This window comes from Lasiosphaeria miniovina (assembly GCF_030549165.1).
Source record: "Lasiosphaeria miniovina strain SMH2392-1A chromosome Unknown B0T26scaffold_1, whole genome shotgun sequence".
In the NCBI taxonomy this organism is placed as follows: Eukaryota; Fungi; Ascomycota; class Sordariomycetes; order Sordariales; family Lasiosphaeriaceae; genus Lasiosphaeria; species Lasiosphaeria miniovina.
In genome coordinates, this window is record NW_026848220.1 from 7,691,815 (window position 1) to 7,719,346 (window position 27,532).

The 27,532-nt window shown below is 55.3% G+C and overlaps 9 protein-coding genes across 9 annotated transcripts; 4 read left to right on the plus strand and 5 right to left on the minus strand.

The window, feature by feature from the left end:
- Positions 1-2,510: 2,510 nt before the first annotated feature.
- Positions 2,511-5,258, minus strand: B0T26DRAFT_747031 (uncharacterized protein; the record flags this gene model as incomplete). The annotated part of the gene is made up of 3 exons (XM_060444786.1): positions 2,511-2,600; positions 4,276-4,385; positions 4,463-5,258. 3 exons carry the CDS (start codon positions 5,256-5,258, stop codon positions 2,511-2,513), a joined length of 996 nt encoding a protein of 331 aa, XP_060304093.1.
- A 979-nt stretch (positions 5,259-6,237) lies between these two features.
- Positions 6,238-7,766, plus strand: B0T26DRAFT_671389 (uncharacterized protein; the record flags this gene model as incomplete). Its single annotated transcript, XM_060439317.1, has 2 exons — positions 6,238-6,378; positions 6,462-7,766. 2 exons carry the CDS (start codon positions 6,238-6,240, stop codon positions 7,764-7,766), a joined length of 1,446 nt encoding a protein of 481 aa, XP_060304094.1.
- Positions 7,767-8,346: 580 nt separating this feature from the next.
- B0T26DRAFT_816819 (fungal chitosanase of glycosyl hydrolase group 75-domain-containing protein) lies at positions 8,347-9,609 on the plus strand (the record flags this gene model as incomplete). The annotated part of the gene is made up of 2 exons (XM_060447385.1): positions 8,347-8,930; positions 8,996-9,609. Coding segments are annotated over exons 1-2 (837 nt in total), but the record flags the coding sequence as incomplete, so codon positions are not given.
- Positions 9,610-10,033: 424 nt separating this feature from the next.
- Positions 10,034-10,357, minus strand: B0T26DRAFT_632645 (uncharacterized protein; the record flags this gene model as incomplete). Its single annotated transcript, XM_060436461.1, has 1 exon — positions 10,034-10,357. A coding segment is annotated over one exon (324 nt), but the record flags the coding sequence as incomplete, so codon positions are not given.
- Positions 10,358-10,363: 6 nt separating this feature from the next.
- Positions 10,364-11,193, minus strand: B0T26DRAFT_841997 (uncharacterized protein; the record flags this gene model as incomplete). Its single annotated transcript, XM_060447558.1, has 1 exon — positions 10,364-11,193. One exon carries the CDS (start codon positions 11,191-11,193, stop codon positions 10,366-10,368), a length of 828 nt encoding a protein of 275 aa, XP_060304097.1.
- Positions 11,194-11,731: 538 nt separating this feature from the next.
- Positions 11,732-12,313, plus strand: B0T26DRAFT_599880 (uncharacterized protein; the record flags this gene model as incomplete). Its single annotated transcript, XM_060435701.1, has 2 exons — positions 11,732-12,023; positions 12,174-12,313. Coding segments are annotated over 2 exons (432 nt in total), but the record flags the coding sequence as incomplete, so codon positions are not given.
- An 8,478-nt stretch (positions 12,314-20,791) lies between these two features.
- On the plus strand, positions 20,792-22,401 carry B0T26DRAFT_691191 (uncharacterized protein). The gene has a single exon (XM_060441111.1). The coding sequence runs from the start codon at positions 21,195-21,197 to the stop codon at positions 22,029-22,031; it is 837 nt and encodes a 278-aa protein (XP_060304099.1). The 5' UTR covers positions 20,792-21,194; the 3' UTR covers positions 22,032-22,401.
- A 31-nt stretch (positions 22,402-22,432) lies between these two features.
- Positions 22,433-23,706, minus strand: B0T26DRAFT_868101 (uncharacterized protein). Its single transcript, XM_060447853.1, has 2 exons — positions 23,495-23,706; positions 22,433-23,424 (listed from the first exon to the last, which is right to left on the minus strand). Exons 1-2 carry the CDS (start codon positions 23,529-23,531, stop codon positions 22,805-22,807), a joined length of 657 nt encoding a protein of 218 aa, XP_060304100.1. The 5' UTR covers positions 23,532-23,706; the 3' UTR covers positions 22,433-22,804.
- Positions 23,707-26,473: 2,767 nt separating this feature from the next.
- Positions 26,474-26,656, minus strand: B0T26DRAFT_632984 (uncharacterized protein; the record flags this gene model as incomplete). Its single annotated transcript, XM_060436495.1, has 1 exon — positions 26,474-26,656. One exon carries the CDS (start codon positions 26,654-26,656, stop codon positions 26,474-26,476), a length of 183 nt encoding a protein of 60 aa, XP_060304101.1.
- Positions 26,657-27,532: the final 876 nt, after the last annotated feature.

The following is a 27,532-nucleotide window of genomic DNA, read 5'->3' on the forward strand; positions in this document are numbered from 1 at the left end:
TTGTGAATAGAACTCGGTCAATTGTCGCTTGATCTCCCTCTGTAGCCTTTGTTGCTCGATAAAACGGATGTAAGAAAGTCGATATCGCTCGAAGATATTCCCATTCTTCCGGAAAAAGAAAATCCTTCTGAAGATATTCATACCAGGACTTGGTATATAAATAAATTGAACCCTCATGCTCAATAGCAACTTGAACCATTAAATACCAACTGTTCCATCGTGTTGAATTATCTGAAGGGATCATTCGACCAGCAAGCTGAGTAAATTGGCGGATTCGAGCAGGAGACCCTCGGATATGGCGGACAATATTATGGAGTTTAATTAGAGGGTTTAGATCATCAGAGATCTGAGCCTCCTCATCTGCCCCTTTGTTGTGTTCATCGACTGCTTGAAATAGAAATGTCTGGACAGCAAGATTGATAATATGCCCATTACATCGGATTCGATTATCTGATGATAACCAAGGGATTGCCATTTCGCTGAAGGTTGCTTCGAGAATTTTGCAAAGACTGTCGTTGGTAGAAGCGTTATCGCTAATAATTGCCCCAGCTTTTGAACAGATATTGTAATCCTTAAGAATACAGATGAGGGCTTCGTATTGTGTTGCTGCATGATGTGACTGGATAGATGGAAGGCCGATAAGTGCTTTTTGAAGGGTTTCTGATTCGAAATCCACAAAATGAGCACAAACTGCAAGGAACAGTTTCTGGTTTGGAGAAGTCCAAACATCGAGGGAGAGGTGGATTGTTGAGCGGGATGATTAAAGTTTCTTCCGAATAAGATCCTTATTGAAAAGCCAGGATTTTCTGATATGCTCTCTGATAGTCGAATGTGATGAAAGGATCTCGTTTGATGCCGTTGGATTAAGAGCTTTGCAAAGGGTGTGAAAATAGGGGCTTTCGACGATCCGGAAAGAAAGATTCTCAACAACAATAAGCGAAATAATCGCCTGTGTGATAACCTCTTTATTTAACGCTCGTTTCAAGATTTGAGCATCAAACTCAAAGGACTGATTGATCACCATTGCTTTCTCATATAGAGATTGCAGTGCTGTATGGCTGGAATCGTCGGCTTTCCTCGATTAGCTGATAATTGCAATACCATGCTTGGATTGAATGTGTTGCCGGAAGTTCGATGTGTTTTGAGCACTCCATGATGGGCAATATTTGCAATAATACATGCGGTTTTTGCCTTTTCGTGCCGGTTCTTCGTCTTGGGGTGGTCGTGTGTGCTCTGTGATTGGGCTCAGAATTCGGCCCGTATCTCTGGATATTGAAGAATCCTCAGAGATGAAAGACATCTTTCCTGATGTGAATTGGAAGGATTTGGTAGAATTTGTGGTGGTTAGGTTGGGTTGGGCAGCCAAATATTTGTTGGCTGTGATGGCAGATTAGGTAAGCAGACGAATATTCGTGGCTGTTTTTGGTTGCTGTCTGCACTTGTGGCAGGCTGACTAAGCGAACGAATATTCGTCGCCCACCCTGCTAAAAAGTCCACATCAAAATTAAACTACATGCAATTACCTAACTATTTCAATTCTCTTCTTGTGAATATCTTCACAATTGACTACGTTGTGGTTGTTTAAATATTTGGTGTTTTGGTGTAAAAAGGTGATCCGCTGCTAGAGTGATCCGTTGGGGGGTGGGGTATGGTACTACACCTTCAGCTAGAGTTAGCTTTCTTCTTCTGGTCTGGAGCAGTTATTTCATTCCACATGGGTTTTCTGTCCCAGAGTCCGAGTAAGTGCAGCAGTCTCACTTGAGCGCGTCTGAAAATGTCTGGCTAACTGAACCTAACGGGCCTGGGGCTTAGTCTGGGCGTACGGGTCATCCGCCCTAGCACGTGACCGAGGACAGCCCACTTCCCCAAAACCACCAGCACCCTGTTACCTTAGTTCGTGTACAACATAGATAAAATACCACCACCACCCCCCAACCTTACGCTACGGTTACTATAGTGACTATTGCGAATGACCTTGTCATTCCAACACGTCGGGATCGTCGCGAATATCTTCGCCGTCCTCGTCGCGAATATCGTCAAATTATTCCTCATTGGATTTAATTATGATTTCACTGAAATTGATCCGCTCGACAGCCGCTTGCCACCCGCTTGGCACGCACGCCATGGCGATTCGAGAATCTTTGTCGGGAAGAAACGATGCAATGATTAGCTTGATCTCGGAAGCAGGCTCTCTATTGCCGAAGGGGTGCGATGACTTCGTAGTCGCACCTGATGAGTTTGTGGTCTCATTTTGTTGATCTGACTGAGCGACAAATGTATCAAGGTCGAAATACGATGAAGTCTGTTCTGCTTGGTGTTGACTGTGTTTAGTCCTGCTGTCGGTGGGGAAGTAGTTGTTGGAACAACGCGCATTCCAGCCACATAGAGGTGGCTGTAGCAGCGCATTCATCAGCCACACAGGCGGCGGTGGAGGCGTAGGGGTCCCAGATTCCATATAAGTGGCCTACGGCCACCTCTTTCTTCTAGATAGACATAGACAACAATGACCATCACTTGAACCACCAGCTTTCGGCGTGCAGCATGCCCTGTTGTTTCCAGTACCGGTACCTGGTGATTCCAACAGTAGTCTCGCTAGAAAGCTGAATTCTGGTAGCAAGGCCCCGTTAACCGTTGAGGCATCGGATGAACTACACCGAGCAGCTCATGGAGCCTACAGGCCTAGAAGGCGCTACTGTAATTACGATAGGGACCAGGCATGACGTCCTTGTGTTCTTCAGCGGACCGATGGCCCTTGAACAGTGGCCTCGTCCACCAGATCTTCTTGCTATGAACCCGAATAGTTAGGTGATTCGGTAACGCGTCTTCCCTCTTTTGCTAGTTAGTAAATATTTGGGTAGCGGGGCTGAAAGGCGATGACCATTTGCTAATGATAGAAACTGCATAATAAGGCTAAGATAGATGCCCCATTTGATATTTGTACAATGAAATACTGATACTTGCGTATGTAGAATACAGTGCTGATTTTGTCTTGTGTTTGTGCAAGTCTGTGGCCCAGAACTGATGTAGCCGTACCTGCGGTTTCCCACCCGTCTTGCAAAGTTGACCTCGCCTATCGGCCTTTTTTTCACTAGCCTTTTTTTCACTGGCCCAACAGGGACTTTGACCGACATCGGCACTATGGCGGGGCTCATCCGCAGGCGCGCCTCTCTCTGCTTTCTTGCTGTCTGAAAATACGTCCGCCGACGCACTGCCAATTTTGTTCTACCCAGGACGTATCCACCTCGCATCGATACCCCAGCCCCGATCTAAACATCCCCCGATCTAAACATCGACCGCCGCCACGTTCCCTACTCTCGCAGTGAAATATTCCCAACATTCACGAAACACCACCATCCGACGCCGCAAGAGATACAAACACGAGGCGAGAGCCCCAGCACGCTTTCAGCCTAGTGTTCGCGATTTCCGATCTTCCACGCGATATTCCGGTTCAAAATCGATATCAAGCGGTGACCGCGGCCGTGATTGCGAAAGATTTTAGGTGGGCTAGACTTCATCTCGACCTTGGCCCTCACCGGACACAAAGAACTTAAATGGTGTTGTTGTGCCAAAGGTGCGGCGCAACAAAGCTTCGAGGCCTGTGGGATTCTCTTTGTCCTTCCTCTCTCAAGCCTTTCCAGAGTACCGCCTTGAAGACTCAGCCTCAGAGCCTCGCCATCCCAAACCCGTTGATTTTGCTGACGCGGTAATAAAGATACTCGTTCCCTTGGGCTTGATCAACTTGCCATCGATTATCACAGACACTAGCCAAGCCTGATGCGGCTGAAAGACCCCCTGCGAGCTTAGGTTGACGACAAGCTCAGGCCCTTCACAACTTTGATTACCTTACTCAGCGGCCTCGCATGCGACTCACAAGCTCAGGTCATCCTATACGAGTGATCGAGAAGATACTGGATGAAGTTTGGACCTAACATGGATGGCAGGCTTTATGAGTTGGAGCTAGTCGAGGATTAGTTACACAGATGACGAAGGGACTCCTAGTGAAACACAAAGACGAACACTTTATTGGAACTCAGGTACAACGATAATCTGGCCGATATAATCAAAACTCCACTTCTAACGGAAGCAGGTGGCTAGTTATCGGCACCCAGCTCTTCCGTGCTCTACAGCAAAGTCTACAATAAAGAACGAAAACTTCCGAACCCCACAAGACGAGTCGACATCACGGGACTCTCTCGCCTCAAACACCGACAAATCCGAGCTCCCCCCCAACCACAAGCTGCACCTCAACAACAACCACCCCTCACTTCACTATACCTTGCACAACTTCTCGTGCACCCGAGCCGGGAAGCTATCGGCATGGCCCCAGTCGAAGCCGGCAATGGTGGCACCAAGCGGCGTCGATGCGTCGGCTTGCAGATAGTCGCCTAAACCAGTGCGTCAGCAAATTTCCCGCGTCTTTCCTCTCCCCGGGGTGCGGGAGGACACAGGGATCAACACTCACCCTTCTCGGGAAAATACCACCAGTCCTCACCGCGATACGCGTTCCACGTCAGCTGCGACAGCGGGTCGATCCAGCCGGTGCGGCGCGTGTGGTAGGTAGCGTGCTTGGACCAGCTGACATACACCTTGGCGTGTTCGCGGCCAGTCCGCCCGTTGGGCCCGCCACGCGGCCTGCCAGCGTCGGCCTTGTGGAAGGTATTCTCAATGCTCCCCCAGGCGACGCTCTCGTAGCCGGCGTGCTGGCCGAGCAGCAGGCGGGCGGGCGCCCACTTGTCTCTGTTCTTCGCGGCGACAGCAGTCGCGTTGCCACCGGCGCGCTGCCAGACGACGATGACGCGCTCCCAGTCGTAGCGGTGGCCGCCTAGAACGTCGGGCGAGCAGCCGTCCTTCTCGAAGAAGATGTTGTACGCGACGCGCACCTCGGCCAGATCGCACCGGCGCACCGAATAGTAGATGGGAAACGGCGGCCCGGCGTGGTTGCGCAGCACCCCCGGGTTGCGGCAGTTGCACCCCGTCTTGGGGTAGCTGCACAGCGCCGCCGACGGTGTTTGCTGCCCGTCCGCGTCTGTCGCGTGCGTCGGGTAGCATGGCACTTGCCTGAGCGCCTCGCTGAACAGCCACATGGGCGCGGCTGCTAGCGCAAGGTCCACCCCGTCGCCTGCGAGGAGGACTGCCATGGCCGTGTCTGTGATGGGGGCTGCCATGGCCGTGTCCGTGATGGGTAGTGTCGTGGCGGCGGCTGCGCTGGCCAGCAGCAGGAGAGAGCTGGCCAGCCCCCTGGAGAGGAGGATTCGCATCGCCGTGGCTGCCGACAGGTTGTCAAGAGATAAAAGGGTAGGCTCGGCAGCTCGGCTTGGCCGAGGACGCGGCTGTCAACGGTTGAAGGTTTTGTTCAATGATGGATGTGCAAGTCGATCTTCGATCCCCTTGAACTTTCCTCGGAATTCCGTGGTATTATGGTGCTCGGCAAGGAAGATTTTAGCTGCGTCTTAACCTCAGCCTGCACGCTTCCTCGCATACGCCGTTGAACCTTCGGAATGGAGCTACGGCTCGTCCCGCCGAGAGCTTTGTATATACGTGGTGTAGGGTGACATTTGATAGCTGCTATGACACGTTGACTACCTTAGCCTTGCTTAGATGGCGGTCAGACGCACGGTTTGCTTGATCGAGCGCTGCCAGCGCCACGTTACGTTCGCCATTTGTTTAATCGTTGTAGCAGAATAGGTCGTTCGGAAAGGCCACGTTTTATCTTGCTGAAGAGGTCTTGCAACCCCGGCCCATAAACAGTAGTAGCGGTGAAGCGGTGGTACAATGTTGAGCATTCTAGTTTTAGCCGAAATTTACATCTTTTCCAATCTGTTTTGGAGATAAAAGAGGGTGCGGGGTTTTGTTGTGACGGGTAGCTCTGAACCTCAACTCCAATGTGGTTGACCCAAGTTAACTGCTTTTGGAAGGCCCCAGCAGCGCAACGAAGCTCCCCTCGATCTTGCCTTCTTCATCGTCTCCCCTCGATCTTACCTTCTTCGTCGTCTCATAGAAGCAAAGGAAGTAGCAATGCTTCCTCCACCTGCCGCTTCTCGGCTTTTAAGATGCTGTAGCGCCTTCCTACCTAGTTCTTGGCTTGGCAATAGAACTCAAATGCAGTCTGGAAGGCCTGATTGCTTTGCCCCCGGAAAATTTGATTCTGCAGCTTCTCCTCTCGAAATGTCGAGGAAACATTTGGTGCAATAAATCGGAACACCAGCCAAAGCGCAGCCTTCTCGCACTACTACAGTCATGGCCTTGCGCCTCGCTGCAGCCGTTTACGCAGGCGGGTTCTTCGCTGGTGCACAGCTAGACACCAGCCCGTGGATGTGGGCCACCGTGGTCGTGACCGAGACGGTCTGGACCATGTGCGCTGCTGAGGAGACGACAACCGTAAGAAACACCACACGAAAGTGCAAGAAACAACGCACGAAAGTGTAGAACTCCAAAAGACGGCAGCTGATTTGCCGTGGCAGATCGTCGAGCAGGGCCCCGTGTCGACGAGCATCGTACTCGCCAACGCCGTGCTCAGCGACATCACCATCCAGCCTGCCAGCTCGCCCGCGTGGTGCTACAGCCTGCCGACGCCGCTGTCGGCGCTCGACTCCATAGCGCTCTCGGTGGACAGGGCCAGTCCCACCGCCCCCAGCACCGCCTCGGTAGCCGATGAGGACGCTGTCTTCTTCTATGTCGGGGACAACGCCACGGCGCCAGAGTACGTCGGGGCGCTGGTCGACGGCTCGCCTTTCCTGCTCGACATCTCTTCCAACGCGTCCGCTGCCGGTCATGTCGCGCTCGTGTCGTCGGCGACCGGCGAGACCCTTGTGTTTGACGCTGCTGGCATGCACCGCTTCGCCCCCGGCTGTGTTGCGGTCTCGTCGGTTCTGGTGGCGGGGTTCATGGAACAGATGGTGGATATCGTGTCGCAGATGCCTGTCGCTCAGTCAAATGTCTTTGGCCAGGACAGCGTGGCTGTTGCCCAGAAAGTGGCTCGCAGTAAATCAGCCCCGAAGATGGCAGAGACCAACTTTACGGTCGTTGTCGAGGTTGATGATATCATCGACGCCCTGCTCAGGGAGCCGCATGTCTTCTTCGGGCCGTCCGAGTGCGCCTTTCTCTCGCGGGACGACAAGGCAGGCGGCGACTGGACGGTGCTGTCTTGGACGTGCCAGTTCCCTGGCGCCAATAGCGGCGAGAAGGCCTGTGAGGCCGCTTTCCACTCGTGGCTCGAGCCTGACGGGACCATCGCCACGTCCACAATCATTGCCAGAACGACGGTCGCGGCCACGACCGTGGTCGAGCTCTCTCCCCAATGCAAGCCCATCAGCAACGGCCATGACCTCTTTTTGTGCCTGCCACAGTTTGTGCGCGCAGCAGGGGCGCCGCTGACAGACCTCCTGCCGGGCATCGATGCCCAGCTTCGGCGCGGCCTAGGCTGGCTGGCGCACGCGGCGCAGGCAGCGGTCGTGGACGCGGCCGAGGTGGGCGGTAAAGCACTGTGCCGCGTGCTGCACGCCGCCGACGAGTATCCCGTGCTGTTTTCAGATCCGGGCATCGCGGCTGCCCACACCATTGCCATGTACGTGTCGCCGCCCGTGCCGACCATTGTTGAGACTCTGGCATCGCGCACCACGCGTGTCACCCGCGAGCCGCCCCGCGCTGTGATCCCTGCCGTAACGGCATTTCCTAATGTCACCGTACCCAGCTTCTTGCCGACCGCCGCGGGGATTCTGACGGGGATTATCGGGGGGTTTGGGTCGGGCCTGTCGCGCATTCCGTAGTGCTAGGCGGTGACGTTGATGATGGGCACGATGTCGAGGCAACGCAAGCGGCGGCGCAGGCCACGGCGAGCTCGTCTTAGGCTGGGTGTTTGTCCTCAGCTTCGACAATGTCTGTTTTAGCTGTCGCCGCTGTCATCCAGACCGGCTGGTGATGCGGCATCATCTCGTCCTTGTCAGCACCAGGCTTGGCCATGTCCTCCGTCTTATTACCTATCCAACTGTGCCATTGTGTCAGAAGCCATGTTTTGGACTCGGAAACCTTAGGCCAGTTGGCAACAGTTCCGAGAACTTACTTTGTAAAATGTGGATCGGACTCAAAATCGCACTGTTCAACATCGCGATTCGGGCATATCAAGGGGCTTTTGGACGTTATTTTGTTTCTTTTCCGCAGCCATGCCGCGCCTTGAAGGAAATCGAGTTTGCCCATGGAGAATTTTGGCCGGTGTGGACGGATCTTTGTCGGCGCTTGGGAGCAATGGAAATCGGATCAAGCATATCAAAAGAGTTGGTTGCCTCCTATCGGCTCCACGTGAAACTCGGACTTTCAGTGAACTAAGAAATTGTTTTCACGGCACCCTCGCCTCGAGGCTCCACCCTGCAACCTTGCACCAGCCAACACCCCCTTTGCAAGACCTCTCCTCATCGAACCTGTCACCACGTTCTGGCTGTTGTTCTTCCACCACGTTGTGTATAACCCTACCGCCAGTCTACTGCACCTAGACACCAGCCACCACTACTTCATCGTCGTATGTATAATTCTTCATCTACTTCTCTCGCTACGTCACCTCGACCTTCGGCGAGAAAGCTTGGTAGCTCCGGATACCGTGATATCAGTCCACATTTTCGAAGAGCAAAAACCTCATCACAAAAGCACCCACCCAAAAAAACCCAAAACCACCCAAAAAACCCAAAAACCACCCAGCATACCCGCTAGTCGAACCATGTTCTGTCTGTCAACTTCTGTGGCTATGTTTTGGCTACCCCTACTGGTCTTGTGGCTGGGTCTCCCTCTCGGCCCCTGGTTGCACGGGGCAGGCAGCTGTGGCGCCATCGCCAAGGAGGTCCCGGGCAACCTCAAACAGTTCTATGAGCAGCTGCGCGCCGCCGCGTCTTGTCACAACGTGCTAGCCACGGGCTTCTGGGACGAGCAGACGGGGAGCAACAGTGAGTTTTTCGCGGGCACCTACCTAAGCACATCTGCACCCACCCAGTCTCTCACACCCGAACAGCCTTCACGTACTGCGGCGATCACCTCGCCGGGTACTCCTTGATGTACATACAGGGCCGGCAGGGCGCGCTGGCGGACATGGATGTCGACTGCGACGGCGTGGCGGGTGGCTCGGCCGACGACGGGCGGTGCAGCGCGCGCGAGAGCCCCGACCTGCAGAACGTGACGGCCTTCCAGGACACGCTGGCCGGCTACGGCGTCGCCGGCGTTACGGACCTCGACCCCTACGTGCACCCCTACGTCGTCTTTGGCAACCAGGGCGCCAAGGCCAACTGGCCAACCTTCGACCCCACCGCGTACGGCGTGCGCCCGCTCAGCGTCATGGCCGTCGTGTGCCGCGGCGGCGAGGATCTCGTGTACGGCGTGTGGGGCGACACGAATGGCGACGACGGCGGGTACGCGATGGTCGGCGAGGCGTCCCTGGCTCTTGCTACGGCCTGCTACGGCAACGAAATGTCCGGCGCCGACGGCTACAGCGCCGATGATGTGCTGTACTTGGCGTTTATCGGCCCCGAAGCCGTGCCTGGTGCTGCTGGCGCCGACTGGGGCGCGCCTGATTTCCACGCGTTCGAGCAGAGCATTGACGCGCTGGGCGACTCGCTCGTCGCCCGTATCGCCCCGGACTCGGTGGCTGCGGGCCGGGCTGTGGTGGGTTGGGGTGTGGTTTTTATTGCGGTGCTGGCGGCGGGTTTTGTGGCGCTTTGAGAGTTTGGCCTTTGTGCTGCGGTCCTGCGGGTCTGCGCGTGCAGTATCTACCTACCTACTGTACTACCCTTACGCTTAATAAACTTACTTGATCATACGTACTGAACATTGATGTTTGCCGGGATGAGGCAGCCAAGTTATCATCAAAATTCCCAAAACTTTCCGAAGCGACCACGAGAGCGAAGTGGTTCCTTCGAGCCTTGACCATGATATCATCACAATGTTTGAACGGGCAAGGGCTGAACGATAACTGCTCAGATTCCACCCCGGAAGCTAAATGACGACTACTACAGGGAAGGCGGGCAAAACGAGCACCCTAAACATTGCTGTCTTCTCAGCCCTCAAGGTACGGATTTGTGATGTTTTCAGCTATGCTGTCCTCCAATGACGTCCATCCATTCCTGGCCCGTTCGGTTGACCACTTGTTCAGAAGCGCGACAGATTCTGATTGATCGACCGATAGCTTTAGATGATGCGTGTCGGGGTAGTCGTCGACAAACTCTTTCTGCGGCCGAAGCCTGCGCAGAATAGCGAGTATCTCGTTCCAGTGAGAGCTATGCCCCCAGGACTGGAGGCGCGCGTTCTTGACCTCAGGGTCCAGGGCGGCTGCTACGTGGATCAACGCCACGTCCTTTACGTCGCCGTAGAAGGCTGGGATTGAAAGAGTCAGGTCACGGCTTGGTTGGAGCTTGAGAGTTGGCGTGAAGAGCAGCTTGAGAGTTGGTGCGAGGAGCAGCTTGGGAGTTGGCGCGAAGAGCAGATCTTACAGGCTTGCAGTGAGTCCATTACCGCTTTGTTGCCTCTGTAGGCGTGTACGACCCAATTGGCCAGCCCTTCGATGTGTTTCTTGTCGAGGGGCTCCCCGGTCAGGCCAGCAGGAGACACGACATTGACATTGAAGTGCAGGTCATGTCTCCCGACAAAATCCCAGACTTCCTTCTCGGCGGCTACCTTGCTGGCAGGGTAGTTGGCCATAACACGGGACAGGCTATACGGAGGTGGCACCCATGCAGCGTCCAGGACGGCATCATTCCACGAGTCTCGCCTGATGGTCCCATTGTCAATTCCAAGAGCAAGCGGCGAGGTAGTAATGGCGCTTCCGGTAAATACAACCTCCTTGACTGAGGGCTCTCGGATGGCCGCGTTCATGGCGGACCGGATGCCGGCCACCATGGGGGCGATGACGTCGTTTGGATCCGGGACGATGTTCGCAACGTAGGCAGTGTGCATGATGGCAGCGACGCCTCTGATTGCCTCGTCGAAGGCGCCATCAGTACCGAGAGGAGGGACAGAGACGAGCTCGATGGCACCGACGTCGGCATAGCGCTTGAAGCGGCCTCCCAGGAGCCACGAGGATTGGGTGGGATCACGAACGGCGCCTCGAACCCTGAATCCCCTTTCCAGAAGTTGAAGACAAATATGGGATGCAAGGGAGCCACTGGCACCGGTCACCAGGATCCAGGAGCCAGCAGGAATAGACGTAGCCAAAGACATGGCCGAAGAGGACATGGCCAAAGAGGACGTGGCCAAAGAGGACGTGGCCAAAGAGGACGTGGTGCTGTAATAGAACTAATGTTTGGCTGGCTCGATGGACGTGAAGGGAGCGTAGTAATGAGAGGGGGGACATTGCTCTTAGTCCAAAGGTTCAAACTAGGCCCTTATATACTGTCTGGCGAGCCCTTCGACATTCACTCTCTGCTCGAACACGACTCTGCTAGCACCTTGCCTCAAGCAATACCAGCAGTTCATGATTGCCAGTCATGACCAAAACCCATGTAGCTCATCCCGATCCGGCAATCCTTAGTCTTGGCAGGGGCCAGCGTCGCATCACGGCTTAATATGGCCAAGATCAACATGCTAGCCGCCTCCTGATCGGGAGATCCTTTGTCTTGGCAGAGACTGGTAGCTGACAAATGCGGTTCGCGCGTCAGGGAGATATTTGTGACATCTAAACGTGCTCCGCACCATCAGTATCACTGACTCCAAGTAACATCTGGATTTCCCTTCGACTAAACGTTAAATACCTGGTAATATGGTGCGCCAGTTCAGATTTGTTGCCGTCTCAAATCCGGTGGAAGCCCCTTCATCCGCGTCGAAGAAATTGGCCTACTCCCATGCCTTTCGCCAGGCACACGCCGAGAGAAGGCGTGAGCAAACAGAGAAGTACAGAAGAGAGATAGCCAGTATCCCGGTGACCAAGGTCTGCACTGCATCCGATGAAGTTGTCTCGAGCCCTCCGAGCCAAGTGCTCAGCAGCAACAAAGACCCGTTCTCGTCCTTGGCGAGACCGCTCTCTCCGGTGGAATATTTCCTACTTGATCACTGTATGTCCACCACAACTACACAACTACTCATGTATACCTATTCCTGCTCCTACCGAGGCATGGAAGATCCCCTTCTAGGCCAGGGGACCTCTTCTAGGCTAGGGACCGTGCCCTCTCATGTTGACAAACACTGCCTTGGTTGCGCCCCAGACGTCCACGTAGTCGTGCCATTCACTGTTGGCCACTGCGGCCTATTCGACCATCCAGGAGACAATGAGACGCAACTGCTTCGGGAATGGGCTAGTCTCGCAATCACCGACGACGCGCTCATGACCGCCGCCATCTTCTTGAGCACATGCCGTTACATTCTGCAGATCCAGCCAGGCAACACCGTCATTGTGCAGTTGGCCCTACAGTACAAGCAGACATGCCTTCAGACACTACGGCAAGAAATGAACAACACTGCGGCCCCCGTCAAAATCACCACTATTGCTAAAGCACTCGCCCTTGCGCTTGACGAGGTAATGTCTTCCTTCTGGGGCCCATGGCTGGGTAATGTCTTTCTTCTGGGGCCCATGGTTGGGTAATGTCTTTCTTCTGGGGCCCATGGCTGGGTAATGTCTTTCTTCCGGGGCCCCTGGCTGACTAGGCTGTGGCTTCTCTTGAAACTGACGAGGGATGATTTCTCATCCAGGTGACGGCGGGCGAGCACGCTACTGCCCAGAAGCACTTGAAAGGCGTGTTTGCTATGGTCGATTCTAGCGGTGGGCCAGGAAAGCTCGGCTTGACAGGACTGTTGGAACGCATGTAATTACCAAAAGTTCATGGACGACATGTTTATCAGGACACTGTTCTAGGCCGGACCTAATGCAAGCACGAGGAGATGCACAAGGGACCTCGGGCCTGTATTGCTCGTCCAGATTAGCCACATGGATCACAGCCATTTGGTGAATGTCTCGGCGCCGCAGTGGATACCTGTCGGTAGAAATCCAAGGGCTACGAACCTTGTCCACAGCAACACGTCTCTGCCGGCGTCATTTGGACCGTTCAAGACTCAATTGCCGCGGTAATCTCTACTCTTTCCTATTGTCGCGGCGCAGCTTAGGGTCAGGGGGTCATCACGTGCCACCGGACCATAGCATGGCAGTGAGTCCACGCCCGAAACGCGGTGGTGCCTACCACATGGCAATCGGCTGACATTCGTGCTCCAAGGGGTCATCAGACGGCTGTAGCCCGGCAAATCGATATCGAATGAGTGCCCCCAAGGTTTGAGCTTTGAAGTTGAACTCTTCGATCCGCCGCTCCCTCCCTTTGCACTCGCATCTGCCACCATCCTAGTACATCACTGCTGAGAAGACCACCAACTTCGACCAGATTCACGATATTCTCCAGACAGAACCACCGAGCGCCGCCTCCCATGCCACCAGCAAGAATGAGGCCAATTGCCATCGTCGTCGCTGCCGCCTGGACTGTCGTGGCCCAGACGACCAGCGGCCTCCCTCCTTGCGGTGTAGGTTTTTAGCACTCTAACTCTGCTCCCACCCACTCACGCCCATTATGGCCGTGGGCTAACCCCCTATTATTTACATAGCAAATCTGCGTCGACAACATGCTCTCGCAGGGGCCCGACCTGGGCTGCCCGACCGTGAACGGCGCTCCCGACGCCGCCTGCCTCTGCAACAAGTCCAACTTTGGCTACGGCATCCGCGACTGCGCCCGCCAGGCCTGCCCAAGTGCAGACGTCGGCGCTGTCGTCAACTACGGGCTGACGTACTGCACCAGCGGTAAGCTAAACCCTCAACTCCCTCTTCCAAGATCTATGTACAACCACCGAAACAAGCGCTCGCTGACATGACGCTGCGCCGTCCCCGTCTCCAGCAGCAGCCGCAGCAGCAGGCCCAGACTCGGCCTCATCCATCACGGTCCCGCCCGCCATCTCAGCGCTAGGCGGACCCGGCGCCGGCGTGCTACTCCCCCCGCCACCGACCCTGAGCACGCCGCTCAGCGCGCCCAGCAGGGCATCCCTTACTCGGCCCGCCGGCGCACCCACGGGCCCCGTAGTGGCAACGTACACGATTGGCGGCGCGACGATCGTGACGACCATCGCGCCGTCCGATCTCGCGCCGGGCCTCGTGCCCGTCCCGGTGCAGACGCTACACAGCTCGACGACCGAGGTGGTGGTGGTTAGCAACAGCTCGACGACGGTGACGTCGCTGACGACACGCCAGCTCGTCGGCGCCAGCACCACGGACCGCGCGGCGGTGAGCACGACCACCGAGAGCTCGCGCACGTCGACGCGCACCACCCGGACCGCGTCGGCTGCCTCGTCTACGTCGCCGTCTGAGTCGACTGCCGGCGGCATGCCCATCGCTACCATTGTCAAGGACAACATCTTCTTGGGCGCCGTCGCGGTTGCCGCCGCCGTGTTTCTGTGAGGGGTTGCGAGTTCAAGTTGTGGGATATTGTGGCGTCGTAATATGGGGAGCTGGGAAGCATTGTTGTGGGAATGGGGGAGATGTCGAGTTTGTCGTAGAGTCGTGGTAATATCAATAACGAACGGTCAGGGTGTTCTGTTGGATTCACCAGGGTACCGGTACTGGACTCAACAGGGCGTGGCTGCACGCCGAAAACTGGTGGTTCAAGTGATGGATTGTAGATGTCTGTTCTTCTCTCTCTCTAGCTTTCTGGCAGTGCCAGAAAGCCCGTTCTTATACTACTATTGTGGTGGCGAAGTTGGTGGCAAAGTCTCTATCTAGAACCTTCGAGGCCCTTCTGCTTGACAAATTCCAACACTGGCAGTTTTCTCTTTTGAGGCTGGAAAGCTGCCCTTATATAGCTGCCACTATCTACACCCCCGGGATCACTGCTTCCACCCGGGTCTTCCTTACCGGGAGACCCACCCTTCCATACGGACCGTAAGGCTATTACCGTCGATGAACCGTTCTAGGGCCCGGTTCGGTACGGCCTTGGTCAGGGCGTCGGCGGGGTTATCGTCGCCGTGGATCCACCTGACCTCGTGTAGCTCACGGCGCTCGTACGACTGCCGTAGGGCCATAATGTCGATCATTAGCCTCTTCTCTTTCGTTGTCCCTAGCTTGACAAGGCATTCGTATAGCGAGTATGAGTCTGTACAGACGACCGTAGGGACTGTTGGTAGATTGAGGTGCGTAGTGACGACTTGAATCGTAGAAGCTAGTGCGTAGGCCATATCCACGCCTGCCACCATGCCGTAGACTTCGGAAGCGAGTATACTACGTGTGACTCGCTTGCTCTTAGTACTGGAGAAGTGGATGATATTACCACGAATGGTGAATTGAGTATCGATTGTGGTCTCGTTGGCTAGAATGATTACGAAGCCGAGTTGTGATGTGAGGTCACGGTTATTAGCGAAGGATCCGTCGACGAAGACGAAGAGCTTTGCGTTAGGTAGGTCTAGGGGGATAAATGCTAGACCTCGGTCCTGGTTATCAACCTGCCACTTAATACGTTGGTTGAGGGCTTTCAAGTCATCTAGCGTAGGCTCTTGGTGTTGCGCTGCGGTTGATAGGTCGAAGCAGGCTTCAGGTTGACAGATGGAAGCAATATACGCGCCGCGGGCTCGCTGCTCGACGTATTGTTGCTTGGCGTCAACTGCATTGTAGTTAATAGGTCGTAGCCTACCGGCCTGGCCTTTCTGCCGTAGGGTGATCGTATCGTTGGTAAGCGTAGCGATCCCTCCGTTGAATGCTAGTGGTTCCTTTGAAGTCAGGATCTGCTTAGGCTTTGCACTGAATGCGGCCTCTTTCAGCTGTTCTTCCTCAACACGGGAAAAAGCCTTAGTTGACAGGCCGATCGTATCGTCGGTTTGCATCCCGATGCAGGCAAATTCCGGGTTCTCCGTATTGGAAATTAACAAGCAGGGGTCGTACGTAGATGTCATCATCTGGAGCCTTTCTAAGTGATGCTTATGGTAGGTAGCCCACCAGTGGGTCCCTGCCTCAGCCAGGCCGTATAACGGCTTGATTACTCGCATTACGGTGCCTTCGGGGTACTGGTCCTGAATCTGCTTAGGTAGGTAGGCTAGGATTTCGCGGTTGAGGTTGGTTCCTGATTGAACGTAGGCCTGCGTAATGTCCCGTAGCCAGATAACCATACTGCGTTGCATGAGCGAAGGAGCTAGTGCCAGTATAAGGCGTTGGCTAGCCCGTTGGATCGTTGGCGACTGGGTTAGAATAGACTCCTTCCCGTCGTCTGCGTAGCCTTGGATAACGAGGCGGGATTTTTCGTAGGGCGTTGTGGTATTCTTGCCCTTGACTTCGTTAACGATGCGGGACTTGAAGATGCGTAGGCCTCGGTTGTGGCCTTGCTTGACGAATTCGAATACTCCCCGAGCGATTAGACTGTCGATCTCGTATTGGGTAGACTCTTCGAATGGTGCGCCTGGCGTGGTGATCTTGCCCTCGGTACGTAGTCGTACCGCTAGTACGGCGTCGGCCTGTTCCTTGTTTGTTATAAAGCTCTCAAGGGTTCCGGTTTCCTGAAGGAAGGTGTCTTGGGGGGAGGCTTTACGGGGTCGACCGCGGCGTCGTGGTCTGACGATGATCATGTCCTCTGCTTCGCTTTCCGGGGCTAGGTTAGCTTCCGATGCCGTTGTGGTTGGTATAACCGGTATAGCCTGCGAAGCTGTTGCGGTCGGTGTAGCTGGTGAAGTTGGTACGGCCGTCGGGTCTTCGTAGTAGGGCTTAACTACGGTTGATCGGAAGATGCGCGGGCCGTTATTCATTTCCAGGGTACAGGTTTCTCCGTCAACTGCAATCAGTTTGAAGGGTCCTTGCCAACCGGCTTTTTCGCGCCATACACGGACTAGGGAGTTAACCGGTAGTTGAGTGGTTCGTACGGTGTTTGGGCCGTTGCGCGTTGCGAGGGCGCCGTTGACTTGTCGTACGGCCTGTAGCCGTTTGACTGCGTCAGTGGCTTTCTTGACTGCTAGGGCACGTTGTTTTATCGTAGGCGAGGGTGCCGAATCTTCGGTCAGCCGGGGGTAGGCGCCGAAGACTAGAAGCGTAGGTATAAGGCCGTCCGGGCCGGCCGTATCGTTGACTGCTTTGACGGCCATTTGTAACGAAGCTTCCGGGCTTGCTTCGGGGTCCTCGGCCCTGAAGATATTATATGCCCGGCGTAGTGGTGTGTGGTATCGTTCAACCTTGCCAATACTGTTGTGGGCTTCAACGGGTATTTCTTTGATCGAGATCCCCATCTCCTTAGCCGACTGCCGGAACTCGGTAGATCGGAACGAAGTGCCGGCATCGGTAACTAGCCAGTCGGGGGGTCCTTGGTATACATTGATCCAGCAGAGGCAGAGGGCTTCCCATACGGTCTTTGACGATATATCCTTGAGGAAGCAGGCCGCTGAGAAGGCCGTAGCCGTATCGACGATGTGGAGGACAGGACGGCTATCGATATATAGTATATCGACGATAACCTCGTAGTTGAACTCGCAGTCGTCGTGGAGGGTGAATTTGAACCGGGCTGGGCGGCCAGCGTTCATTTGGCACTGGTGGCATACCCGGCTAAGGAACTCAAGGGCTCCGATTTCCACAGGGTGCCCGGCCGTCTTCAAGACTTTATGTAGGCGGGCGACCGACGGGTGGCCGAATCGGCGGTGGAGCCGGCGTAGCTCTGTGTCGGTAAGGTAGTTATATGCGAGGGTCTTCTCTTTGGTTAGTTGGAGCCAGGGGTGCCCCCACTTCCGTACGACGGGGACGGTTAGGTTGCCCTGCCGTAGTTGGTTATGCAGGTTGTCGAATTTCAAGCCCAAGCGATCCATATCCTGAAGGCATAGCAGGAACGGTGTGTTTGCGGGGACTACGTGGAAGTCAACCGAGCCGAAGGGGGTAGGTACGGTGATAGTGCCCAAGGGGGTGAGGGTGCCGCCCTGGCCGAATTTGATTGCGGCCTCCGTAGTTGGCGGTCCGAGCCGTAGTGACGGTAGCTCCCTTTGTAGGGCACGGAACTGTGGGTGCCCGGCCGTTGAAAAACCGGACGCCCCTGTGTCGGGCATGATGCCGTGGAACTCCGTAGCTGAGTAACGGCCTTCGAGGGTGAAGATTGAAGCGGGTTGGTGGTCCTGATCCTCGGCCTGTAGGAATGGGTCTTCTTTGGTTAGGCCGTGGCGGACTGACCTATCGGCAAGTAAGGTAACGATGGCGTTGCCGTCGGTTGGCATGGAATCGTTAAAGAAGGTACTTTGGAATCCCTCTTCCTCACTACCTTCGGACTGGTCGTCTTCGTGGGCCTGTAGGAACTGCGAGACGTTGTCGTCTTCGTCGTTATCGTCAAAGCTTTGGGTTCCTTCGTACCAGGCTAGGAATTGGGCATATGTAGCCGACGGTTGGCTACTCTGTATATGCTTGTTGCCCTTGAAGCGGTCGTAGGCCTGGCGCCTTTCTTCCGTCGTGTGGGTTGTCGACCAGCAGCCGGGCTTGCCGCATACGTAGCACTTTTTACCGGGCGAGGGTCCTCGGGCCGGGAAGGTACGTCGTGGTTTTTCCTGGTCCTTACGCCCGAAGCGAGCCTCTCGGCCGTTGCCTTTGAATGTCCGGTCAGTCCAGTGCTGCCGGGCTTCCTCAGGGGCGTAGGTGTTGAACTGTTGGTTATGGGCTTCAGCTGCAATACTAACTGCCGACCGGAGCTGGCTGCGTACGCCTTCGTAGGTTGCAGCCGGGTTGTACAGACAGAGTGTACATTCAGGGATCCCACGGCAGGCGTTGAGGACTTGTATGCGGAGTAGTTCTTCTGACTGATTGATGGTCGGGAGGGTACGTTGAAGCTTGGTAAGCTTATTGAGTAAGAGTTCGAGGCACTCGGTCCTTGGTTTCCCTGGGTTCTCGTCGATGACCTTACGTAGCGTTGTGTTGCCCCACTCTAGTAGGCGTAGCTGGTTGCTTTCTTCGCTTTCGAATTGGGCCTTAGTCTGGGCGATCAACGTAGCGAAGTCGTATTTACGCCCACAGAGCCGGTCGTAGTAGTAGGTCAGGGCGCGGCTCTTGAGCATAGCGGGGAAGGCTACGTCGTACTGGCCCTGGGTAATACCCAGTCGTTGGCAGCAGTCCTGGAAGATCACTAGCTTAGAAGCGAATACATCGTATGTATCGCCGCCGTATTTCATCTCGTCGTTGTAGAGCTTAGCCAGGTCTGTAAGCTGCTTCGCGTTCGGGGGCCCTTGTGGTACGGGTGGGTACTCGAACTGGAGTCTAGATCGAGGGTACTGGAAGTCCTGGTGAGGGCCATCTGTAGGACTGCGTTGCTGGGGGTACTGGGGTCCTTGGTGAGGGCCGTTTGTAGGACTGCGTTGCTGGGGGTACTGGGGTCCTTGAGGTGGTTCCCGAGGTGAAAATGCCGTAGGAGGTTTTTCGGGCTCCTCTATATCGTCGTCGGGCTCTTGGATCTCCCGAAGGAAGTCAGGGTCTAGGGTATTTAGTTTGAAGGCCTTGTTCCGTCCTTTCTCGTACTTGACGTCCGCGTCAGACCATCTGTGGAACTCCTTCGCTGTTGCTGCTCGTTGGAGGTTATTGTGGATCCTGTCACCATCCATAGTAACGAAGACTCCGTTACCCCGGAGCCAGTTACGTAGGGTAGTCTGTGTTCGACCCGGGATCTTCGCCCAGGCGGCTTTATCCCAGTGCTCGAATTCCTCAGTAAACTGTACCCATGCGTATCTTCCTTTTAGGGGGTTTTTCTGCCAGGAGCGTAGCAGGAAGTGGATGTGCCCATTGATCTGCTCATTTGTTGGCGACGGGAGTCGATCGAACGCGCTTAGCCGGCCCCAGGTTAGAGGGTCTACCTCCCCTTGAAGGTCGGGAGGGACCGAGGGTCCGGGGGTAGGGCTGCTGAGGGGTTCTGAGCGCGCTGGTTGGCTAGGCGTAGGGGTCGGGGACGTAATAACGTCGTTCTCTGTGCCCGTGGCCATCTTAGGCGTGTACGAACGAGCCGTTGGCTGGCCTGGAACGTAGGGATGGGCTGTTGACTGGCCTGGAAAGCTGGGAGTCGAAGGAAAGTGCTGGAAAGCGAGAGAATGCGAAAGAATGTTGAGAAGGGCCGAAAAATGAAGGAATGTTGAAAAGACCGAAGAATTGAAGCCGGATGGATTATGGTAGAATGGAATGGTTGAAGGTCGAAAAGAATGAATGAAGGTAAAAGAATGATGATTCAACACGTAGGTCGTTGTTGGCCTGGAAGGTCGTCTTTCAGGGTTTGTTGCGTGGTAGACGCTCTACGGCTAGGTGACGCCAGGGAGACGGTCACGGCCACTTCTTCCGTAGATTCGAAGGTCCTTGGGCTGCGGTTGAGATTCGAGGCACGAATGCTCCGTTATACCATCTCTTCCGTAGTTGGGGATGCCTTCCTTAGCACAGGTTCGTAGAGAGGGCCGGCCTTCGGGTCCGACCGTTCTCTACGGCGCTGTCTCTTCTGTTGCTCCTTGCTGATCTGTGGCGGAGGACTGTTGTCCCAACAGTGGTGAGTTAACCACTGATCAGTGTTGGATTCACCAGGGTACCGGTACTGGACTCAACAGGGCGTGGCTGCACGCCGAAAACTGGTGGTTCAAGTGATGGATTGTAGATGTCTGTTCTTCTCTCTCTCTAGCTTTCTGGCAGTGCCAGAAAGCCCGTTCTTATACTACTATTGTGGTGGCGAAGTTGGTGGCAAAGTCTCTATCTAGAACCTTCGAGGCCCTTCTGCTTGACAAATTCCAACATGTTCTGTGAAGTGAGTTGGAGTGATTTGTAGCTGCTGAGTCTCAGCTGCAGCGCCCCACGGCAGAAACGCACTTTATAAAATTCACATCAGGAGCGTCAAGTCACATTATAAGAAGATGATAAAATTGCCTGGAGATTGAATTGTATCTCGTGTTTCCAAGTAGCTCCTGGTAGTTGAGATCTTCATTCGCCTCTCTCTCCACACCAGCCATCCAGTCACCGTCTCCCCCAATCCGCTGCCAAAAACAACGAAATTGTTCCCAAAGTCTCGTTCTCGCCAGTTATCTGTCAACCACTACCCCCTTCCCTGCTTACTACCTCGCTCCACCTCGATAGCCACCAAAACCATCACCATCTCCCCTCCAAACAACTTATCCATCCGCTGTGGCCTATCCCGAACCGCCCCCTCTTATCAGCCCTCAACAGCCCTCTCCAACCGGTATCGTACACTCCAACTTCATCCCATCCTCTCCCAAAAGTTTACTCAACAGCCATGTTCTCAACGGCCTCACTCCCACTCCTCACCTCTCCAACTCGCTCTCTTCCATTCACGAGGTCGACAAATAACAACAGCTCAGAATCGCTCGTACACGCTCTCTTCATTTCCTTCTCCGTCTATACTGCCACTATACTACTGCCATACACCCGACTCTCCCCTCAACTTTCTACTCAACTACTCTCCCACTCTCCCACTCTTCCACTCTCCCACTCTCCCACTCCCCCACTCTCCGACTCTCCTGCCCTCTGCTCGCTAGGCCTTCACCTAGCCACTCACCCTCTCACCCTCACCCTTACACACTCCACAAGCCGCCCGTCCATTCGTACACTCGTCCAGCCATCAGTCATCCCGTCGTCACTCATACAATGTAACAGCCAACCACAACTCTCAGCCTCTTCAACTCCCACTCTCCACACACGCACTACTCTCTCTGCTCATCCGCAAGCACTCCCGTTCCACCGTCTCCTTTTCCACTGGGTCGAATATGCTCTCACTCTTCTCCTCTCTCCACTGAGCCCGCCGCAAGCACTCCAGTTCGACCGTCCACCTTTTCTCTCAGTCGATATGCTCTCACTCTTCTTCTCTCTCCGATCTGCCGCAAGCATTCCTGTTCGACCTCTTCGCCTTTCCACTCAGTCGAAAATGCTCTCACTCTCTCGTCCTCTCCCCCACCTCTTCAACTCGACCGCGCCCTCTCAATCGCAAGCATTCCCGTTTGACCTTCCCGCCGTTCCGCTCGGTCGAAAATGCTCTCACTCTCTCTTCCTCTTCCTCTCTCTCTCTTCCTCTTCCACTCTCTCTTCCTCTTCCACTCTCTCTCTCCGCTACTAGGACCAAAAAAAACCCCCAACTCCAAACCCAATGCAAACTCCGATGCAATGCGATAATATGGTAATCGATCCGATGCAACGCAATGCAATGCAAATCCAAGCCCACGTGTTTTCCCCCTACCAAAATGCCGATGCGATAATTATGTATGTGTATGTGTGCTGCTGAGGATTGCTCCCATTCCCGTTTGTGTAGATGCATTGCGTGCTGCTGGCCGATAAAATAACGATATATGCTGCCGCTGCGGAAACGACTGTGGCTGTGTGTAAATATGTAGCGAATGTGTGGACCCCCCAAGGAACGGGAAAGGGGAGGGGGTGCCGGATGATTAATGACAGTAGATGTAATCAAAGTAACGACTGTGTTCATGTGTGAAAGTAACGACTGTGTTCATGTGTGAAAGTAACGACTGTGTTCATGTGTGAAAGAAACGAGCGTTAGCACTGCAGGCGGGCCGTGCAGGTCTGGCCTGGTGCGGTGCGGTGCGATTTGTAAACGAAGGTGGCGGCGTTGTCAGCCATGTGGTTGTCTCCATCCCTCTCCAGACAACCACATGGCTGACGAGTGTGGATATTTGTTCGCGGCGCTTGTGTATAATAAGCGAACGGACGGACGCTCCCGCGGTTGAAGGAGCGAAACCCGGGGCGTCCTCAGGAATTAAAATGCAAAAAAAGCAAAAGGCCTCCCAAAAAAGAATGTAATCATGTCGCTATAGCCGTAACCAGAAATGATGGTAACCGAAAGGGGTCTGTTGTTGCCGTCGGCAAGGCAGGCATTTATTTGGTGGGAGCCTTGGCGCCGCCGCCGCCAACGGGGAAGCCACAGCCATCCTTCTCGCCGGCGAACGGGGTGCCGGGGCCGATGTTGGAGCAGATGCCAAAGTTTGGGCTGCCGTCCTGGGGCCTGACCAGAGCGCAGCAATTGGTGGCGCAGTCGGCGTCGGAAGTGCAGCCGCCGGTGATGAACTGCTGGCCGTCTTTTTTGCCAAAATGCGTTGCGCTGTTCGGGTCGGCAACGAGCTTGGGGGACCCGGGAGGCGTGACAGAGGAGGGGTTGGACGAAGCACCTGGAGCGACAGCGCTACTCACGGAAGCACCGGCGGCGCCGGCGGCGCCATCGGGCTTGGCAGGGGTCGCCGGTGTCGCAGTGCCGCCCTCGAAACCGCAACCCTGCTTGCCGGCCTGTTTGTCGGCACCCGTGCCCGAGCAGAGGCCGATGGTTGTGCCTCCAAAGGGAAACTTGGCGCAGCAGGCTGACGGATTACAGTCAGCCTGGCCGTTGCACTGCCCGCCGATGAACTGTGCTCCGTTGCCGTTACCGATGTTTTTGTTGCCAGACGTGTCGGGGAGGTCGCGGGGGAAAATATTGGGGTGGGCTGAGACGGTGGCCGCAGTGACTAGATCAGATGCCAAGCGCGTTAGCGGGCCCCCGGTGTGGAGGGACGAGCGACGTAGGTATGCACTTACGGGCAAAGGCACCCAAAAGGGTGGAAAATTGGACCATGTCTGTGTTTAAGGGGGCTACCTTGGGGCTGGTGTAAAGCGGACTGGTCGACCTGCGACTGATCCCTGTTTAAAGAAAAAGGTATGTACTAAGCGAAGAGAAGCAGAGGGACACCGGGTCCTAGATAGCTGGATGCACAAGCTCGAAGGGGCGTGGAAGCCGAGGCTTGTGTATGAGGATGGATGAGAATAACAAAGCAGATGCGGGACAGGAGGTGAGGGAGACGTGGGATTTATACCAAAAGCCTTGGCGTTAACACAACCAAAGGCAGCCTGTGAGTGTGGGCGGGTGTGCTGCGTTTGTGTTCCACAGACACGCAGATACCCAGAGATGCAGAGGACCACCGGTAGGGATCAAGCACAAGCTCATACACAGTCTGCCGGCACGTGTATGGCGATCTAGAGGGAATCCCGGAAGGATAAACCCTCTTGTGCACATCCATGGGTGGATGCAGCCCAGTGCGAGCAAAGTCCGGCCAGCGGGCGCTGCGACGCGAGCGGAGGTGTAAAGGCGGACAGTCCTCCACTGTGTTGCCGGAGAGCCCTGCACTGTGTTGCCGGACAGCCCTGTGATAGTGCAGACTCCGCTGCAGGACGCTGAAATGCGCCGAAACATTAACAACGGGTCGTGGCCATTGATAGTGGACACCCCCGTGCACGGCGTCTGATGTGCACGTCTTGCGCCAAGCCTGGCGGAGCTTGGTGCGAGGATCTGCAGCAGGTGAGATGATCAGCCGAATTTTCTTTGACAATCGGAACCGGACGATCATAGTAATGTCTGATGAGTCGCGGGGCCGCGGTATCGGGCCGTGTTGCGATGGGCTTTGGACCGGGTTTACGTGCCCGGAGCGGCTGTTAGACGACCTGGCCGCTCGAGTGGCCGTCTGTAGTGATGCGTCTAAGAGGCGGCCTGCTACTGGAACTGGAGTGGGCCTCTACGCTGCTGCGACATGTAAGGTTCTTCGATAGCTTGAGTAGGGAGGCAGTCTTCGCCTCGAATCTGACGCCCATCAGTTCCGACGAGCTCGCTCTTGTGAACCGAGCTTCCATTAGGAGATGGAAACAATCCTCCTAATGTCGTTCCTTGGTCGATCAATTGACACCGGAACATTAAGGTATGGATGGCCCAGGTCGTGGCGCAGCCCTGAAACTTGGGGATCCTTAGATGACGCAAACCCGACCCAAACTTGGCCCCTGCGCCCGCTCGAATCAGTCAAGGCAGCCTCAAGGCAGCCCCCCATGAACGTGCCTACCCGTTTCAAATCGGCCCTTGGCAGACTGCGCAAGCAATTTGTTAAACCGCTTCTCAGAACCCAAAACTATGCGCAGGTTCACAAGGCAGAATGGATGCAGAGCGTGACGATAAAAAACTCGACGAATCACGCATGGGCGGTCTCGACGAATCACGCATGGGCGGTCTCGACGAATCGCGCATGGGCGGTTCTCGACGAGACACTTTGGCTCAATGGCAGTCCTTGCAATTGGAAGGGGAAATCGGAGAATAATCCAACCCCGGATAACCCAGACATGGAAGCCCGCCGCCCCGGTCTGTCTCACAGCGCCACGCGCCGCGCCGATCCCATGCTGCAGCGGCACCCGACCTCACTGGGGGCTTGACCACTGGACTAACAAGCTACCCGCATGGACTGAACACTCTATGCCAACGTCGCTTGAAGGTGTGCACAACGCGACACCCGCATCGAGCGCTGGATGGTGCTAATAATTGCCGAAACAAGTTCTTAAGGGAGGAGATTCTTGTGTGGATGGTTAATGCCCCTGGTAGTCAATTCCATACACAGTAGTCGAAGGTGAGCGGTGCCTGGCCTTGGTGAGACGTACCTGCCTGTTCAAGTCATGTGGCGCGCGCCAAATGCCGTGACGTCTCGCTCACACGAAACATGTCGCAATCCTGCCTTCCTTTTTCAGCGCCCTTGCATTCGGTCTCTGTTTTGGGATCGAGGTCTCCAGCTCCAGTAAAAGCCCCATACTACTCGGTACGCCGGATTACTTGGTAGACCCGACGATATGATATTAACTGTGATTTTTATAACTGCCTAGGTATTCTAATCATGTCATTCTTTCCCCTGAGCCAGAGGCGAGACGCGAAGTAACACATCAGATTAATGGTAGGTAGCAACCCCGAATCTCGAATATTCTATATGAACTAATGAGAATCTACCACATTGGTCTCAGAAAATATCAAGTAAGAAAGAAATCCCAAGAAGTTGATGGCTTGATCGCGTCATCCAGATGGTGTTGATTGCCTGTGCATGGCGAGATGTTGCACGTGATCGAAGTTGACAGCGCATTGAATTGTCTGGCAAAATAGGTCTGTAAGTACAGAAGAGAACGCTTCCTTATACTCGTTGAGAGAGGCCAAGGGAAGTGTTGTAATCAGCCCGAAATGAGGGCATCCCGAGGCCAAGAATAAAGGAAGTAGAGGCATGCTAACCAGGGCCTGAAAAAAGTGGTTCTATTCCTTGAAAAGTGGGTCAATTCCGGGCGATACAAGACGTTGTTAATGTGGCAGCTCCTTTTACCACGAACCTGAATATGCAGTGATGAAAACCGTCAATGTGTGCGTTGGTTGGTGAAAGGCCACGGGTCAAATACCCAGTCCTTGGGTTCAAATCCCCGCGTCAAATACCCAGTCCTTGGGTTCAAATCCCCCGGGTCCCGAATCAAAACCTCAAGGCCTTGAACTCGACTCCCCAAGGGCTGGTGAGTTGGCTTCTTTCGTCAGATTATCGACAATGTGCTGGTTGTTTGGTGTCGTGGTATCTCTCTCAAATTGCGAGGCGCAGGATTCAATTTCGAGCACCCAAGTGCCCAGGCAATCGTCTCTCAATGCCCCAATCCCCACCGGCCTCCCAGGCGGCCACACCACGCCCCCATAACGGCAAAAATGGCAGCCCCCAAAAATGCCCGCCCTCCTCCAGACCTTCAATAGCCGTGGCCACACTCGCGCCAGGTGCTCCCACAGACGTAACAAAACACGTGCCTGCAGGTGCACCTCATCCTGTTGCACCCGTCGATGCGCTCGACGATCATGCCGCAGCGGGGACAGCGCTGCCAGCCCATGCGGGCGGCGACGGGGGTGACGGCGGCGACGGCCTCCTCGTCCATCACTCCGCGGCGGAAGCGCGTGGCGCGGTGCCAGGCCTGGTAGCGCGCCGCGTATCCGGCAACCCAGCCCGCGCCCATGAACCGCGCCAGCGCGCAGCCCGGACCCGGCAGAAGAGGCTCGTCGTTGCCCTGCTCATCGTCGCCATACCCATCCTCGCAGCACCCCGGCGGCGGGAACGAGCCCGGCTCAAACTCATCATCGGCGAGCTTTGTCGTGACGTGCTTCGCCACGCACTTCCGGCACCACCAGTGTCCGCAGTCGAACACGAACACGTCGGCCACTGCGTAGACATCCTCGCAGATAACGCACGTCATCAGGTCGACGTCCATCGCCTCGCCTGAATCGGTGCCGGACATGCCGTCGTCGTGGTCGTGGTCGTGGTCGTGGTCGTGGTCGTGGTCGTGGTCGTGGTCGTGGTTGTGATCGTGGTCGTGGTCGTGGTCGTGGACGTGGTCGTGGTCTTGGACGTGGTCGTAGTCGTGGTCGTGGACGTGGTCGTGGACGTGGTCGTAGTCGTGGTCCTCGCCCAAATCCATCTGTTCGGGCTGTGTGTTGGTGGAGAGCGTGTGTCAGCTTGGCTTACTCTCGGATGTATGCCCGGATTCCGGGAAAAGAGGGCGGATAGAAGGCCGAGTATGGCAGGGAGTATTTACCATGTAGCTCAGCCAGGGGTCATCGACTCCTTCGTCGGAGCCCGACTCGCCAGCCTCATACGAGGCGGCTGACTCGCCAAGCGACGACGTGTCAGAGCCGTAGTCATTGTCAGTGCCGTAGTCATTGTCAGTGCCGTAGTCATTGTCAGTGCCGTAGTCATCGTCATAGCCATAGTCATCGTCATTGCCATAGTCATCGTCATCTATGTCGAAGAAGTTCAT

Excerpts from the sequence above, each read along its gene's own strand:
- B0T26DRAFT_691191 (XM_060441111.1), top strand. The coding sequence starts at position 21,195 with ATGTTCTCAACGGCCTCACTCCCACTCCTCACCTCTCCAACTCGCTCT.
- B0T26DRAFT_868101 (XM_060447853.1), bottom strand. The coding sequence starts at position 23,531 with ATGGTCCAATTTTCCACCCTTTTGGGTGCCTTTGCCC. Across the intron at positions 23,425-23,494 it reads CCTTTTGGGTGCCTTTGCCC|TCACTGCGGCCACCGTCTCA; the intron begins GTAAGTGCATAC and ends CATCTGATCTAG.